Below are 17,013 nucleotides of genomic sequence, written 5' to 3' on the forward strand. Positions count from 1 at the left end.
TCTCTCAAGCAGGGCCTTTTTGATTTCCTGTAAATTCCTCTATAATCATACTCTTCCCCACAAACATGAGATCATAACCGATCATTTCTTTTCTTGTGCTGGGTATTGCAGTTTGAATGTGTAGGTCAAAAGTTGAAATTTAATAAGAGCAGGCATCTCACTTCCATAATTTAGGCTGTGGTTCTACTTTGCAGTTTTGCAGATGATGAAATTGATCTGAAGGTAGGGTAAGAAATAAAAGGAGAGGCCTTCATACCGTCTAATAGCTCAGTGCTTTGGGTTCTGGCTAAGTACCTCTGGAAGTGTCACAGAAGAGCAAGCGTATCAGCAATTGCCGTGTGCCTTCTTGGGTTTTAAGTGCGACTGTTCAATTGAGTCATACGCCGGTTTTAGAACTGTTAATTACACTGAGTGAAAGTGTCCTGCATGCATTAAACAGGCCGTGGGTAACAGATCTATTTCTGCTCCCCTGCCTTCTGTGAACACAAGAGATGGTAAGCCTCAAACGGCTTAGGGGCAAAGTGCCCCAGGACCCTACATTCTGAGTAACAAGTCCCAAGTTAGAAAAGTAGATGATGACCTACATTCTTGGTGCACATATGAAAGGTTTTCTAGTAGAGTTACTCATCTTTGTCTCCTAATGAGTAGGCATTTAACCTTCCATTTGATGACAAAGTCAAATGGAAATTGGGATTCCCAGGGCAGAGGGAGAATGAGTTATCATGAACCAGAAGGCAGGAGACGGGATGTGGGAACATCAAGATGTGGGATAGATAATCTAGGTGTGGAGTGAACCTCCCATCCACACTGGCCTGTCCTGGGCGAGGTCTCAGGTATACTGTGCTCAGGGTTGAGCTTGGCTCTAGTTCCTTGAGAGAATTATTGATTGAGCCTTCTGAAAGGTTGGTGTAATTCCACCCGACCCATTTCTTTTTAGTCCCTCCTATTGTTCTGAGATTTTATTCTTTGTATGGCTCCATCTTGGGATGTGGAAGGGATGGTTGTTGCTTGGGAGCGGAGGTGGCAGAGGGAGTCCTGTGGTATTGAACTCTTGCCCACCTGGATCCCACAGAACCATGCTGTGTACATTTGTCTTCCAGGAGAGATGGAATTTCCAGGTCCTTCAAATGGGTTTAGTTCAGCACGGTGGCACTTTGATGTGCAGAGAGTGATTTTGGAAATACTTTATCCTGTCTCACTACTGTGTTAATCAGTGGAACAATCAGACCTCAGTTAATTGATGTCTTAATCCTGGGTTTAATACCCAGAGGCAGTTTTGTGACCTGTGAATATTTAAGGGCCAAAAAGATTGTGCAAATGAATCTCTGCCTAATACAGTTTTTGTCATTTTTACCCAGTAGTAGGAAACTCTGGGCACAGGGTGGGGCAGGAGCCTTCACTCTCTCAACTTCCCTGTGTGGAGGTGGCCATCTTTCTGTTTTGAGTGCAATGATGCTCACAGGCATGGCCATGAACCCATGATTTGGCATGAAGCCCAGGGGTGCCCCTGGCTCCCAGCCTATACCAGGCACCTCCTTCCTATCTGGAAAGCCTCAGCCGCCTTCTTCCCCAGCTTCTTATGGGACATCTGTGTTGTCCTGTCCTGAGCTGTGGTCCTCTACTGTATCCTGGAGGAGGTGCCCTGGTCTTCTCATGGGGATATCAGCCTTATGAATTCTTGTATTTCCAACAGCCACTCCTCACCTCTGTGGACACACAAGGCTGGGACAGCATCCCTCTCTCAGGGATGGTGGGTCTACAGAACCTGGGAATCCTCCTTTCTCAGTCCTGTTTACTCAGGAGTGGCAGAATTAGCTTCATCAGATGGATCGAAACCAGGCAGTGTGCTGGGCAGTCTTATTTTCTGCAGCAATCTTAACACTGTCTGGGGCTTGTGTCTTAGAGATAACTGGGCCAGGAATGGTTCCTCTCTCCCTGGCGCCTGGGCAAGACTGCAGGCCCAGAGCCCCCAATGGATAATTGGTTAAGCCAGCACACACAGACGTCTGTTTGAGCTGGGATTAAGTTGGGCCAGCCCAAAGAACAGCCGGGCCAGTTTTACCAGAGAACTGCCTTTGTGGAATAATTTGCCTGGGTTCTATTTGAATTCTTTTTCTTTTTAAAAGGAGACCCAAGGGTGTGGGGGAGAAAGTCCTGGGTAAACCCAGCCAGAGGCCCAGTGTGTCACTTTTCCCAAAGTTAAATCACAAAAGAAAGCAGGACTCCACCTCAAAGGCTGAAAACACATCATTGTGCTCAAGATCAGGTGTGGTGTGGGTCAAGGCTTCTTTCTCCTTGGGCTGGCGATATGCCTTCCTCTCATCTGCAGGAGGATGGAAGGAGGCAGTGGGGAGCCTGGGAGTGTGGGCTCCTGGGGGGCTCTTTCAAGTCCCCTGCTGCCTCTTCTAGCCTTTATGCAGAGTTTGGGCTGCAGAGGCCCCCGGAGGCTGTACCTATGTTGCCTGGCCTGGGAGCTGCTGCTGGCCTGGGAGCTGTGCAGGATTCCACCTGACCTGATGAACTCCACCGGGGTGGGGCGGAGGAGAAATCTGTTTTTAATTTGAACTGAGGCCATTAACTCTCCTTGATGGAGAGTTTCCAGCTGGGGTGCAAAGTCTGTATAGTGTGGTGAGCCTGTTTCTGTATGCCTGCTCTAGGCTACCATGTTCTGGCACTGTGGGACCTTGCCCTTAGGGGCTTTAGCCTTTTGGAAGAGACTTTAAAGAAATTAGAAGTGTGAGCGCTTTCTGAGGATACCTACAGACTGCCCAGGGAGCCCAGAGAAGGGATTTAGCCTACGGTCAGGGATGGAGGAGACCCTCCCCACCTTGGGAAAGGAGTATTTCCAGGGGGAGCTGGAGGCAACTTAGGTGAAAGGGCAAGGTCCAGGCAGAGGAGGGAGGAGCTGGAGACAGAGCAGTGGCGAGTGTTGGGGAGCAGAAGGAGGGCCTGGAGAGCCTCAGGAGTCATGGCGTGGAGCTTTACCTTCATCCTGGGGACACCTAGAGGCCACTGAAAGATTGTCAGCAAGAGAAAGCTCGAGAAGATTTGCATTTCCTCAGCATCCCCAGATGCTGTCTGGGAGCAGGCAGGGCCAGAGGCGGTCAGAGTGAGGTCCAGGTAAAGAGAAAGGGAGGATGTGCAGGGAGAATGGCAGCCCTTGGTCCTGGGTCAGATGTGGGGAGCCATGGGTGGACCAGAGGGAGGTGTCTGGGATGACGTCCATGGCCTTTCAGCAGCAGGAGAATCATGGAGCTGGGACACAGTGGAAGTTGTCTCATGCAGGGCTCCAAGTACCAGGGGACCTCCAAGCCTTGAGGAGCAGGTGCGGAAGGCAAAGTGCAGAGGGAGGGGAAGAACAGGCCAAGTGGGCACCTGGGAGCCCTGTGATGTGGGCGGGGTGAGAGGAGGGTGGGCAGAGTGGCTGGGGCTGAAGAGGGGAGGGAAGGAGGCGAGGTGGGAAATGAGAAAGGCTTGTCAGGAGGAGTGGGAGACAGGAGGGGAGGGGTTTTCAGTGGAGCTGCTAGTTAAGAGGGGCAGGTGGTGGTGGGGCTGGGAGAAGAAGAGGTGGGGAGGGAGGGAACGGGTGTGCACATGCTTGTGTGTGTGTGTGTGTGTGTGTGTGTGTGCCTCTGCCTGCCTGTCTGTCTCATGAGGAGGCCTCACTTCCCCCACAAGGGGAAGGAGAGGATTTGTGGAGAGGGGGAAAGTCCTTAGTTCAAGGTGGAGTGGAGGCAGGGTTCATCATCTCCTGAGCAGGAGCCTGTGCATGGAGAGGGGCTGAAGGAGTAGAGAAGGTAGAGGAGTTGGGAGCAGACTTCCTGCATGCTGTGTAGCTGGGGGCCATGTGGGAGTCAGGTGTGGTGGGTGCCTGGGAGCTTGAGGGCTGTCGGCCCAGCCGTGCACTTCCTGGCAGCCATGGCTCTGCAGCCCTAGAGCAGGCCTGGAGCAGGCTGGTTGGGCCCAGGAGAGGGCAGTATTGGCAGGAGTGGTGGTGAGAGGGATGGGCCTACCACCCAGCCATGTGAGGGCCAGAGGTGGGCATGGCCTGGGCCTGGTTCCATCCATGTTGTCACTCTGGCCATCACTGTCTTTGATAAAGGCCCTCTCCCTGTGGAGGGTGGCAGTGAGGTTACCCTGTAAGTGGATTTGGATCTTAAGAACCCAAGCTGCTCATTGAGTCCTATACATTTGAGTCCTATATGCCTATCTGAACACCCCCCCCCCCCCCCCCCCCGCTCTAGGGAACAGGAACAAGGATTCTGATCCCCAGATGGGACAGCAGCTAGTATCCTGCCCTAGAATCAGGCTGCTTTCTGATGACGGAGAGCACATTGCCAGGCTGTGGGTCTGCCTCCTCAGGAAAGGGTGTTCCTTTTGTGAAAGTCCCTCTGGGCCTGTGTGTCTGTTTTTCTGCCTGACCTGGAAGGTTTTATAGTCTTTGGGAGGCAGTGGCATGCTGCAAGATGCCTTTCTCATTTTGCAGTGACAAATGGCTGTCTGAGCCATCTGTGTGGCGTCATTGGAGACAGTGTGAGTCAGTGGCTGCTTCTGTGAAGTCCCCGGGGGCTGGCTGGCTGTGATGGAGGTGGAGAGCCGCCCCGTCCAGATCTCACAGAGCCCCTTGTCTGCCCTGCTGTCCTCATCTGCCCGAGGCCAGCTCATGGGCTCTCTGGTTGACTGAGGAGAATGGACAGGGTACCCTCTGGCCAGAGGGGAGGGGTTTGTCACTCGGGCTTTTCTGATCTTGATGATGCTTGAATGTCCCCTTTTGGGAGAAGGAAGGGTAATTACAAGGGATCTTGGAGAAGGTGGGTCATCTTTAGCAAAGGAGCAGAGCTGACCATGAGGGGGATACACCTAGAACCTTTGGCCTCTCTCCAGGCCCCTTTGATGGCAGGTCAGCTCTGCATTACAGGCCTCTGTACTGGGACCATCTCCTGCCAAGCTTGGGTCCCTGTGGTTCTGCTCCATAGCATCTGGACTTCCCCTCGCAGCAGCCCTTTCCCACTTTGTAACTGTGGATTTCCTTGTAAGGCATATCTCCTGGGTCTCAGAGCCCCACCAGAGAAGGAGGGGTTTGCCTTACTCCTCACCAGTGCCAGGAACACCAAATTGACACTTCCTTAACAGAAAGGTGAAATGAGTGAATGGATATTCATTTGCCATTATGGCAGCACCTTATTAAAGGTTTTAGTGTTATCAAAGCAATATGTGCATTTATTAGAAAGCCCCACTAGTGCAGAATCAGAACAGGGCCGGTAGATTAAAATCAAGGCACCGACTCTGCCTTCTTGACACCTCTTTACCCTGCTCACTTTTTTTTTTTTTTTTTTTTTTTTTTTTTTTTTAAAGAGAGAGTGAGAGAGGAGAGAGAGGAGAGAGAGAGAGAATTTTTAATATTTATTCTTTAGTTCTCGGCGGACACAACATCTTTGTTGGCATGTGGTGCTGAGGATAGAACCCGGGCCGCACGCATGCCAGGCGAGTGCACTACCGCTTGAGCCATATCCCCAGCCCCCCTGCTCACTTTTAATGGTATGATTATTTCCTTTGCTGGTTCCCCTTGTCATCTTGTGTGCACTTGATCCTCCTTTATATATTGCTCTTTGAACTCTCCATACCATCTTGCCCTCCCCCCAGGTCAGCTGAAGCTGTGGGGAGGGTCCCTGAGGCCTTTTCTGCATCTTATCTCCAGTCCCCTGCCTTCACCTCCTGATCTTTTACTATTCTTATCATTTTCATTGTGTTTATGTGATCAGTAAATCTTATGTGTTTTTTGCGAAAAGTTAAAGGTAAAAACAACAAAAACCCATAAACCAGACTTTTATCGTTGTCACTATAGTTGTGGCCTCTGCAGAGCTGAGGAGTGTTCCAGGATGGCAGCTTCTCTTTGAGTCCAGCATCACCATCCCAGGTGCTCCTAGCATCAAGGACATATAGATTATTTTCTTATATAATAATCAGTTATAGAAAAATGAAACTCCATATTTTATGCCCTGTTTGGAGTATTTTTTTAATTAAAAAAACTTTTCATTAAAACAAAAGCAGCAAATGTACATTGTTGAAAGTTAGGAAATATGGCCAGAGCTTGGGAAGGGTGCTAGGGAAGGAGGGATGGTGAGAGGATGATTGATGGATCCAGGGGTGGGATAAGAGGAGTAACTTCCAATGTTCTAAAGCACAGGGGGTAACTACGGTTGGCAGCAATTAGTTGAATATTTCAAAATAGCTACTAGAGAGGATTTTGAGTGTCCCCAACACAAAGAAATGATATATATCTGAGGTCATAGATATGCCAATTACCCTGATCCGATCATCAGACACTGTATACATGGATTGAGATTCAAGGTCGTACCCCATAAATACATATAATTATTGTTTCAATTAAAATGTTAATTTAAAAGACATCCCTAACTGTCCTTGACACATTCATTTTCCATGTCTTATTCAGTTATTTTCATTATTTGCCCATGATATTGACTATATAAGTTAGCTTTCCATTGCTGCAACAAAATACCTGAGATCATCAACTTATAAAGAGGAAAGATTTATTTTTGCTTATTGTTTCAGAGATTTCAGTTCTTGGTTACCTGGCCCCATCACTTTGGGCCTGTGGCAAGGCAGAACATCATGGTGGATAGATGTGGTGAAGGAAAGCTATTCCCCTCATGGCCAGAGGGCTGGGCCTGCAAGATCCCCTTCAAGGGCACCAACTTCCTCCAAGTAGGTCTCACTTCTTAAATGCTCCATCACCTACCAAAGGCCACCAAGCCTTTAACATATAATCTTTGGGGACATTCAGATCCTAACTACCTACTGAAAAGGCTGGTTGTGCTGCAGGATGTCCTGCCTTCTGGATTTGTATAGTAGTTCCCTTGCGATGTCCTTAGCTAGTTCTTCTGTGCCCAAATGTCTTAGAAACTGAATGTTAGACCTAAAGCTTTACAAGTTTAAAATGTTTGGTAGACTACATCCTAGGTGATGGTATTTCCTGTTGCACCACATTAGGACCCAAATAATATGGAGCTGACCTGCCATCGATGATGCTGGATTGACTACGGTGTCACATTTCCTGCCTGGGACTGGAAAGTAACCTGCATGGTGTTATTTTGGTTCCACACAAATCAATGTGGCTTCTATATATATTTCCTGGAGTTCTATTTGCCTTCGCCATATCACTAAGAGTTTTAAGCTTCTTATTGATTTTACGTGTGGAAATGAGTCCATTCCATTCTCAGAGCCACATATCTAATTTCTGATTGCTTTCCAGGCTTGCCATCCTGCATGTCCTGGGCTTTTATTTAATTATACTTTGGGGCCAACTCTACTTTCTAAAAATATCCCTTTATATCATCTCATCCTCTTAAATGATTTGTTCTTTCTCTCTCCCCACCCTTTCCCTCTCTCTCCCCACCCTTTCCCTCTCTCTCCCCACCCTTTCCCTCTCTTTCCCTTTGTGCTGGAGTAAATTCTTAAATATCTTCCCCATTTCTGAATTTTTGAACTTCTGAAAAGGACTCTCTTTTGCATTTGATTAGTAAATTATCTGGATATAAAGTTCTATATTTACATGCAGTTAAAGAAAAGGGAGTCAGTGAGGCAGAGTAGATCCTGCACTTTTAAAAATAAATTTAGTTGTAGATGGACACAATACCTTTTATTTATTTGCTTTTTATGTGGTGCTGAGAATTGAACCTAGGGCTCTACACGTGCTAGGTGAGCATCTACCACTGAGCCACAACTCCAGCCCGGGTCCTGCACTTTTGATCTTATTTTAGCTGTTTCAGTTTCTCATCTGTGAAATGGGAATGGTGATGTTTTCCAGGCAGGGATCCCCAGGGAGCTGGTTCTCTGAGATAAATAGGCAGAAAACATGCGGAGGTGTGCTCTTGGGATCAGCACGTGTGGCAGAGAGAAGAAGCAGGACGGGCCTGTATTGCAGTCCCAAGCCCCCTCAGCTGATCCCGAAGGGAGCTTTGGAGCTGGAGCGACCCAGCAGAGATGTCCCTAGTTGAAGCAAAAAGCTGGGTCTTTGTTCCCTCCGTTGAATCAAGGAGACTTCCAGAGAGGACTGGTTGGCTGCCAGCATCCTCAACAGCTGGAGGATGAGTGCATTGGCCCTGCAGGGGGTGAGTTGGGCATCACAGCCAGTGTTCATGGCCATTCCCAGAACCTGCAAGGGACAGGCCCCCAGTAAATGGCAATCTAAAAAGAAGGGAGGCTGTGTTTGTTTTCTGAGATTTGTCTAGCTTCGTAGGCCTGTTGTAAACATTGGGAGATACAGTTAGCCCGCATATCCGTGGGTTCTAACCATCCACAGGTTCAACCAGATGCAATAGGGAAAAAAATCCAGAAGTTTTCAGAAAGCAAGACTCAGATTTGCCATTCACTGAATTAAGTGATGAATTCACATGAATTAAGTGATGTCTCTCACCCCTTCACAGATCCTCAGCTTCTCTCCAGCACTCGCTTCTGACCTTTGTGGTCAGGTCTGTACCTTTGCAAATGCTGTGTAAATAGTTGTAAAGTTTATGCACATCCTCTGTGAATGGCCAAAGCTTCTCTCGATTACTTATAATACCTAATACAATGTAAATGCTATGTAATAGCTGTTATACTGTATCCATTAGGGAATAATGACAAGAAAAAAGAGTCTGTACAGGTTCAGAATAGACACAACTATATAGGCCTAACTGCAGAGTAGGCGAAAAGCAAATACTACACCATTTCACATAAGGGACCCGGCATCTGTGGGGATTCCAGGCCACGCCCCCTCAGATACCACCTTTTGAGGAGAATCAGGCAATGTACCTAAGGGTGGCTTTGAGGTGGGCAGTGTGGCCAAGGCAGCATCTCTTTGTTTATGTCACAGACAGTCACAGAGCGCTGGCGAGTGCCTAGCACTGCCCTCGGTACATAGAAAATGCAACGCTGAATTCTCACAACACCCTATGAGAGGAGCACATTGTCATCCCCACTTCACAGGCAAGGAAACGGGCACAGAGTGAGGAGCTCAGCCGCACAGCTGGGGAGGGGTGCAGTTGGAGTAGGAGCTCAGGGTCTGTCTCTGGACCAGTGCCCTTAGTGACTTACATGCCTGTGGATGTGGCATTGTGCACAGGGGTAGAAGATGAGGATCTGTGTGAGTCTCACTTGGGGATGAGGCTAAGTGCAAGGACCAGACACCTAACACACTTGGGCACATTGCCGTGAGTTTGTTTTGAGGGCCCTGGACATCCCCCAGAGCCAGTTGCTGGAGACACAGCGGGGTCTCTGGTCTTGCCTCCCTTGCCCTGCATATGCCCATTCTCCCCTTCATTGCTGCCTCGCTCCTCTTGTCTGCCCCAGTCTCCTGCTTCTCTCTGTAGACCAGCTATTTCCACATCTGTACCTGTATACACAGGCCGAAAATGGCTGCAGTCCCCCTGATGTCTCCCACTGCCTGATCTGTCTCAGGCAGGGCCCAAAACACATGTGTCCCTGGGCTGCCCCAGGGACAGGTGGGTAGGGAGAAACAAGTGTTCTCTGCAGCCAGCTAGGCAGAGTCCCGGGAGGTGGCGCCTTAAGGTTAAAGTCCCACCCCCTCGCCATAGGGAATTTATTCCCCTTCCATGGGGGAGGAAACAGGCTCAGAGAGGCAGGGTGTGTCTGGCTGTAGAGGCTGGGCTTCTTCCACTGCCTACAGTGGCTTCGGGTTCTGGTCATGGGCCTTCCTGTCCAGGGCTGGTGTTGGGACAAGATGGGCAGCTGCTGTTCTCCCCTCCAGGGATTTTCTTCTAGGCCACTCTGGGTAACTTGTCACTCCTGGGGCTTGGGGGCTCCCCCTCTGGTCCTGTGCAGCCACAGGCAGGCAGAGTGTGGTGGATCTTCCTGGAAGGGTCCAGTCTGGGCTGGAGGTCACTGACTTGCTACTTTCTTTTTCTCCCCTGAAGCCGAGTGTTCAAGACAGACATGGAGCTGGAAGTTTTGCGCTACACCAATCGAATCTCCAGCGAGGCCCACCGGGAGGTGAGTTAGGTGGTTGAGCAGGCTGCACACTGCTGCGTGTGCGCTTAGAAAACCACGTGGAAGCTCGTGGCCCCCGCTCTAGTCTCTGAGGACCTGTGACAGGCAGGAAGTTTTGCACAGAATGATTCTTTTCCCTAGTGGGCAGAGCCCAGTGACAGGAGAGGTTCTGCCCTGGCTCCTCCCATTAAGGCGGCCACCTTCATGAGAGGGAACGCTAGTCCTCAGGGAGTTTTGCAAAAAAATTCCCAACTATGGGAGGGTAGAGCTGCCCTTCCTGGCATCTTGGCACTTCCTGGCTTCTTTCTTTTGTTCTTAACAAGATTCCAGCACATTTATTACCATTGCCCACTTTCTGAAAACATCTTCATATGGTTGTTTTTCACACTTCCCAATTGATAGAGAAACAAGACCAAATAAGGAAGTGCATCTTTTGAAGGATGTTCAGGGTGTTGGGCCGGCCCAGGGCCTGCTTAGTGTCGCAGCTTCATGTTAGGAAAAAGCCAGGGTGATTGATGGACTGCATGATCTCTTGTACAGGCGATTTTCTCCATTTTATGAAAGTCAAGCAAAGGAAACCTTTCAGAGATCATCTTCATAGTCTTCTCGGCATTAGGAATTCACCAAACACACCTCAGCCAAACCTTTGCTGTCTTCAGTTTTGCTCGCCACCTCCCAGCTGTGGCTCAGAGCATGGCGCTGATCCGCTTCCCAATGGAAGTACTCCACAGTGGTATAAATAAACTGTACGGATTTTGGAGCCCTTAAAAGTCCAATTTGTCACATTTCTGCACCACTGTGTGCACGTATCATTCTCCCCCCTTTCTCTAAAGAAGAGTTTCTTTTGAAAAAAATGCTATACATTATTTATAAGGCCGGGTTACTTATCTGCCTAATACAAATGTCTTTGCTTAATATCCATCCTCCAGGTAATGAAGGCTGTAAAAGTGGGAATGAAAGAATATGAGATGGAAAGGTAAGCTGCGTCTCTCTGGGTAAAGATTAAAATGTAAAAAGTGGTAATTTATGTTCCCTGAGCGAGTAACAGATGAGGCGCCGCAGCGCTGTGCACAGACCGGGCGGGGATTACGAGCAGGCTTTGGGGTCCTGGGCAGAGATTATTTCTCTCCCGACTGTGGCTACCTCTGTAGCTCTTGGCAGAGTGTTTGATGGTAATGGTCTTTCATTACTTTTCAGGGTGGTTTAGTGCCCATCATTCTACTCTTGGACTTTGTTTCTGCAATTTGCAGGAAACTTTACCAAATAGCTGCTATTGTGACTCTAAAAGCTGCTAGTAAAACAGCTTGCCATTTTTATGTGTAAACACTGCCATTATGTCTGCTGTGCTTGGGCGACTGGGTCGAGGGATGGTTAAGTGGCTCATGAAGCGCTCTGGAGAGCTCCATTGGCCTTTGGCTTCAATTAGGCCTGCAGTGAGCCCTTGTCCTGGGGAACTTCCTGGGGCTGCCCAGCTATGGAGGTGTGGCTGGTCAGCTCAGCGCTGCTCCGAGACCCCTGTGACCAAGGAGTTGGTATTCTGCTGCCCATGGATTGTGGAAGCCCTTGACTCAGACCCAGGCTACCCGCGTGGCTCCCTTCCCACCCATGTTTTGGGTCTCCCACCAGTGATTGCACTGCCCAGAACCTCTGGGGAGGGGACCTTGAAGAACTGCTAGTCCCTCTAGGGAACTAGGGTTTTTCTCCCATGACTGGTCTTGGAAGAGCTGCCCCTTCCCCACCTTGCAGGGCCCAGGTCTGGCTCAGGTGCCCTCAGGGGATGCCCTGTGCAGAGCTGGCTCAGGGGGATGCTGGTTCTGCATTGCCCTCTGCGATGGTTTGGATGTGGTTTGTCCCTCAGGGGCTCATGTACTGGAAGTTTTGTCTTCAGTATAGTGATGTGAAAGGTGGAAGGACCTTTAAGAGGTGGGCCCTAGTGAGAGGCCTTTGGGTCATTGGGGGCCCTGCCTCAGGGGAATTAAGGTGGTTCTTGTGGGATCCTGAGTTAGTTATTAAAGTGGGAGCCTGACCCCACACAGGTCTCTGGTTTCCTCTGTCAAGTGTGATCTTTTGCTCTTGCTAATGCTCCTGCAATGATGTCATCCATAGTTTACCCTCTCCAATGGCCAAAACCAAGGTTACCTGATGTTGAAATTTCAGCCTCTGAAGCTGTGAGCTAAACACACCTCTTTTCTTTATGAAGTAGCCATCCTCTGGTATTTTTGTTATAGTAAAAATCAACAGGCTAATATATCCTCCTAGCCCCTCTGGCCTGCCTGTTGCATCAGTGTGGGAAGCAGGGCTAAGGTATGGGTAGCACTGCAATGGCTGAGTGGACATTTCTGTTCATTGTGGCTGTGGCTTGGGGACGAGGTCTTCTTCAGTGTCTAACCTGAAAGGAGACTGCATCACAGTCTCTGTGGTCTAATTCCCAGGATCCCAGCCCCCTCGAGTATCTGAGATGGGAAGAGTACTGTGCCCCCAGGGAGGTGGCTGGGCATTGGGTCCCTCAAACTGGCATTGCCCCAGAAACCTGTTCCCAAATCAGTTGACTCATAGTGACCCATAGCTGATGCTTCAAATAAAAATAACCAAGAAATTGGAGCAAGAGTAGCTTACCGCAGTGTGGGGCCGACTCTGTGCTGCACACGGCAGCCTTGTGCCCTGAGCTGCAGGAGGTCCAGCTCTGGAGTGGCTTCTGAAATGGTCCTTGAGCCACCTCCTCTGTGGTATCCCAGAGCCCCACCCTGCTGCAGCCTGTGGACAGGCTCCAGTGCTCCCCCTTCCCCGCTACCCTCACAAGGCCCCCGACCTTGGTAATGGAGGAGGTCTTTTTTTCCCTCTTACTGAGAAATTTCAAATTTCTAAAAAGTAGAATAATATAATGAACCCCAGAGTCTCCACAGGTCTTTTGTCTTATGTTTCATTTTGTTTCGTTTTGCTGGAGTATTTTAAAAATGAGTCTCAAATATCACGTCATTTCACTTGTAGATACTTCAGGAGGTGTCTCAATTGACAAGGATATTTTTCTCTTTATATAACCACCCTGCCGTTATCGCATCTAAGTAAATTAACAGTATAGTTGGTCCTCCGTGTCTGAGTGTTCGGCATCACAGGTTTAACCAACCGTGAATTGAAAATATTTGTTTAAAATCCTGCATTTGCACTGAACGTGTACAGACTCTTGTCATTTGTCTCTAAGTCACCTAGTACAGCAACTGTTTACATCATGCTGGATAGTATGAAGAACCTGGAGATGATTTAAAGTGTATGGAGGGATATGTGTAGTTTATATGGAAATACAGTGCCCATAAGGGATTGAGTATCTAAGGGAGTTTTGGTTTCCAAGAGAGTCCCCAAACCAACACCCCCTGGATTCAGAAAGACAAATATAATTCCGGAATAGTATCAATACCCTAGTCTCACCCCTCCCCGCCAGCCATCCCTACAAGGTCCCTGGGTTGGCCCTGCTGGTTCCTCCTCTGTGGACCAGGGGGCCTGAAACTGGAGGCTATAGCCACTGAGCATGCCTGGAGACCATGGCCAATAGCAGCTTCCCAGAGGGTGCTGAGTGGAGGGACTTGGTTTGATGGGCCAGTTGTGCTCACTGCTGTGTACCTGCTGTGTGGCCGTACCCACCTGTGGCTAGTCCTGGGAATCCAGGGGGTGCCTGTGTCCAGTGGGAGCCATCTGGTCATGGGTCCCTGAGAGCTTAGAATTGAGAGGCAACATCTCCAGGGAAAAGTAGAAGGTGGGAACAAAGGGTGTCCCGAAGGTTGTGGGAAGACCGTGGTCCACAGATGCCATCATATCCCCTCTGATGTGTGGGGGCATCTGCAGTCATGAGGTGGGCAGACTCTTCCTGCCCGAGCTCCCTCCCCCAGGCTTGTCTCTCTGTCACTGCCCAGGTCACTGCAACACAGTGTATAGCCCAGATCCTTGGGAGCCTAGAGGCTTCGTAGGAGCCACATCTCATCTATTCTGCCATGTCTCGTCCACCACTGGCGTCAGGAAATGTGTGTGGGTTTGATGGATAAAAAGGTCCTGGGCTATTTTTCTGCCATCCTCTGTGCCACTAGGGACTTCAGAATTCTCCTCTTGATTAGTGGAGGAAGTCTTTTAAAACAGGAGGTGTTGGTTGCCCAGGGGACATGGCCCTTTTAACACAGGCTGGACTGCTGCCTGGAAAGGTCGGGGCGGCCAGTCTGCTGTGCAGACTGAGGACTCACCGGGTTGAAAGGAAGCGAGCTGCTCTTTTGTGCAAGTTGCTGGCACCCTGCACAAATGGTGGGCATCCCTAAAACCTGCTGGACCTGCTGCCCCAGCCCCACAGAGGGACATCTGGCCGGAAGGGCAGGGAATCCTGCAAGTCAGTCTGGAAGCAGAGGCGGAAGGCTGGGGACACCACAGGACAATTGTGCTCATACTTGAGCTAGGAAACCCAGTTCTAAGCCTCATTTTTTTTTTTTTTAATTATCAAAGATTTGTTACACAGTCTTGCAGGCATGTTAAAAAAAAAAAAACAAAGTAAGCGAGCTGATGACATTTATAAGATACCTCCTCCTCCGTGCTGTGCCTGTGAGTGAGGTTTCAGAGGAAATGAAAATCATTTTCCGAAATTGAGGTGTAGTAAATTGTGTTAAACCAATAAGACATTAATGTTTGGGCAAATCGGGCTCTAACAGCATCTGACTGCAGGCCCAATCAGGCAGTCCATTTTACCGCCTCATATTATTTAATGTTAGTGGCGTAACCAGCTTGTAGCGGGCTGGCACCGGGCTGGCAGCTGAATCAATTACCTGCAAACACTAATTTAGAGCATGCTCAATTGGCTGTGTAAGCAGGTCCCTGCTCACATTTGCCACAAGGAGATTAATAACTTGATGTTTTTGACAGCCTGGGACCTTAATTGGAATTATGCTGTCTCTCTCTCCAAGCCACGAGTAGGTTGTTCGGGCCCCTTTTGTGACAGTTTGGGACTGGGGGTGTTGTGAAAGTCATTTAAAAGACAGAGGTTCTGTGATGTGCCGTGGTGTTGGTGTGGCCTGTCCTCCTCCCCTGGCTGGGTTTTCCTTGGCAAACACTTGGCCCATCTGAAGACCCTCGGCCAGGCCTGGGTTTTTCTGAGCTCTTCTGTTACAGGCAGCAGCCCACAGTAGTAGCTTCCTGTTTTCTTTGAGTCCTTTGTTAATGAAGAACTTGGCCTCGCAGTGCAGTCTTTTTCTTTTTTTAATTAAAGGTCTTATTGCTTTTTCCTGCCCTTTGGACAGATGGAGTGACTCACAATTCTGTGTTCATGCGTCTGTCAAGTCCAGATTTGAGGAGTGAGGACACCGCCGGAGGGTCTTCATCTCCCCAGTGTGTGTGCATGCACTTGCTCACCGTTACCCACAGCCCCCCAGACCTCTGTACACACCACACCTACATAAACATACCCCACACATACTCTTGACAACCCCTACTCCCCACCACATCCCTGCCCCCCTGGATAGTCGATCCAAGCCATGAGGAGCAGGGTCAGGTGGCTGATCTTCCAGTTTACCCAGGTTGCAAAACCTTGTTGAATTCTTGTTAAGCAGGTGGTAGTTTTTGTTTTTGTTTTGTTTTTGGTGGGGGTGGGGTGGCACTAGAAACTTGAACCATCAGGAGGTAGAGTCTGTAGGCAACCCCATAGAACTGCTCCCCCTTTCTTGCAGGTAGGCCACAGCAGATGGACTTAGTGGACCCCTGAGTGCACCCCTCCCTCTGGGAAGCCCCCTCCACTACTGAGCCAGGCACCTGCTTCTCTGTCATACCTTCAGGGTTTGCATTTCCATCTCCCTGGAGACCATGAGCCTTCTCAAATGTCATAGTCCTCATCTTGTCTGTCCATCCCACGGTTTGGGTCCAGGGTGCCTCTGACCAGGACAGCAGTGGATGTGATGGGTCCTTCTCCATGGACCTGGTCACTGTTGATGCTTAGTGCCCTGCACTCTCCATAGCAGATGCAGCCTCTCTCCTTTGACCAAGCTGAGGGATGAGAGCTGGGGCACGGCCCGTTTGAGTAGGATGACTCCCCACCCATGTCTGGGTGTAGAAAACCCCCTCAGTCTCAAAGTCTGTCCTGGGTGGAGAATTCCTGAGAATCCAGGGCAGTCTTTACTTCATCTTGGGCCACCCATACTGGCAGGACAGTCCTATGTGCCCACCTACCCCACTCTGGCCCCAGGGTCTGGTCCTAAATCTCTACATATCACTCCAATGGTTTTGTCTATGTATAGTATGCTGGGAACTATACAGGAAAACTCACCAGGGTTGCTCAGGGCAGTCATGATGGTTTTGACCCAAGATGGCGGCCATCACATCAAGCAGAATCCACTTTCAGGGACAGCTCCTTCTACCCCTGAGAGGAGCTGAGAAATGGGCACACTTAGGATGGAGACCAGCCTGGTGTCCAGCAAAAACCTAGACAAAGAACCAGAGAGAAGGGCTTTCTTCAAATAGGTAGCCCTTCAAATGAGGTTGATGCAGGCCTAATGAGAGGTGTGATGGCAAAACCATCCAATATAGGTGTTGTCTTTTGTGTAGAGTGGGTACCCAGGATTGAACTCAGGGACCCTTGACCACTGAGCCACATCCATAGCCCTATTTTGTATTTTATTTAGAGTCAGTTTCTCACTGAGTTGCTTAGCACCTTGCTTTTGCTGAGGCTGGCTTTGAACTCTGAGCTCCTCCTGCCTCAGCCTTCCAGGGATTACAGGCGTGCACACCACGCCCAGCAGCATTGTCTTTTCAATGCCAGAGGAATTGCCCCTCAAAACCCCATTAAACAGTGGTGCCATCCAGGTACCCTTATGGGTTTGCCTCCAGTGTTTCACCACTAGCCTGGTTCTGACTGTTGAATGCAGATAAATATTTATCATGTGTTTACGGAAGTAGTGTTTTCTTGCCTGCTGGGAGATTTTATCAGGAAAGGATGTCAACTTTTATCAGCTGCCTTTTTGGCTTCTCGCTTGGCTGTGTGTGTGT

The 17,013-nt window shown here is 49.4% G+C and overlaps 1 protein-coding gene across 2 annotated transcripts in view; it reads left to right on the forward strand.

Annotated features, from left to right (window-relative positions):
* PEPD (peptidase D) overlaps positions 1-17,013 on the forward strand; it is a 116,593-nt gene that overhangs the window by 38,173 nt on the left and 61,407 nt on the right. For both annotated transcript variants that reach the window (XM_081275286.1, XM_081275287.1), the window contains 2 exons: positions 9,936-10,011; positions 10,938-10,984. In XM_081275286.1, coding sequence (XP_081131412.1) covers positions 9,936-10,011; positions 10,938-10,984 — 123 coding nt within the window. The remainder of the gene's footprint in view (positions 1-9,935; positions 10,012-10,937; positions 10,985-17,013) is intronic.

The sequence above is a fragment of the Spermophilus citellus genome, assembly GCF_964194105.1.
Source record: "Spermophilus citellus genome assembly, chromosome: 18".
Lineage (NCBI taxonomy): Eukaryota > Metazoa > Chordata > Mammalia > Rodentia > Sciuridae > Spermophilus > Spermophilus citellus.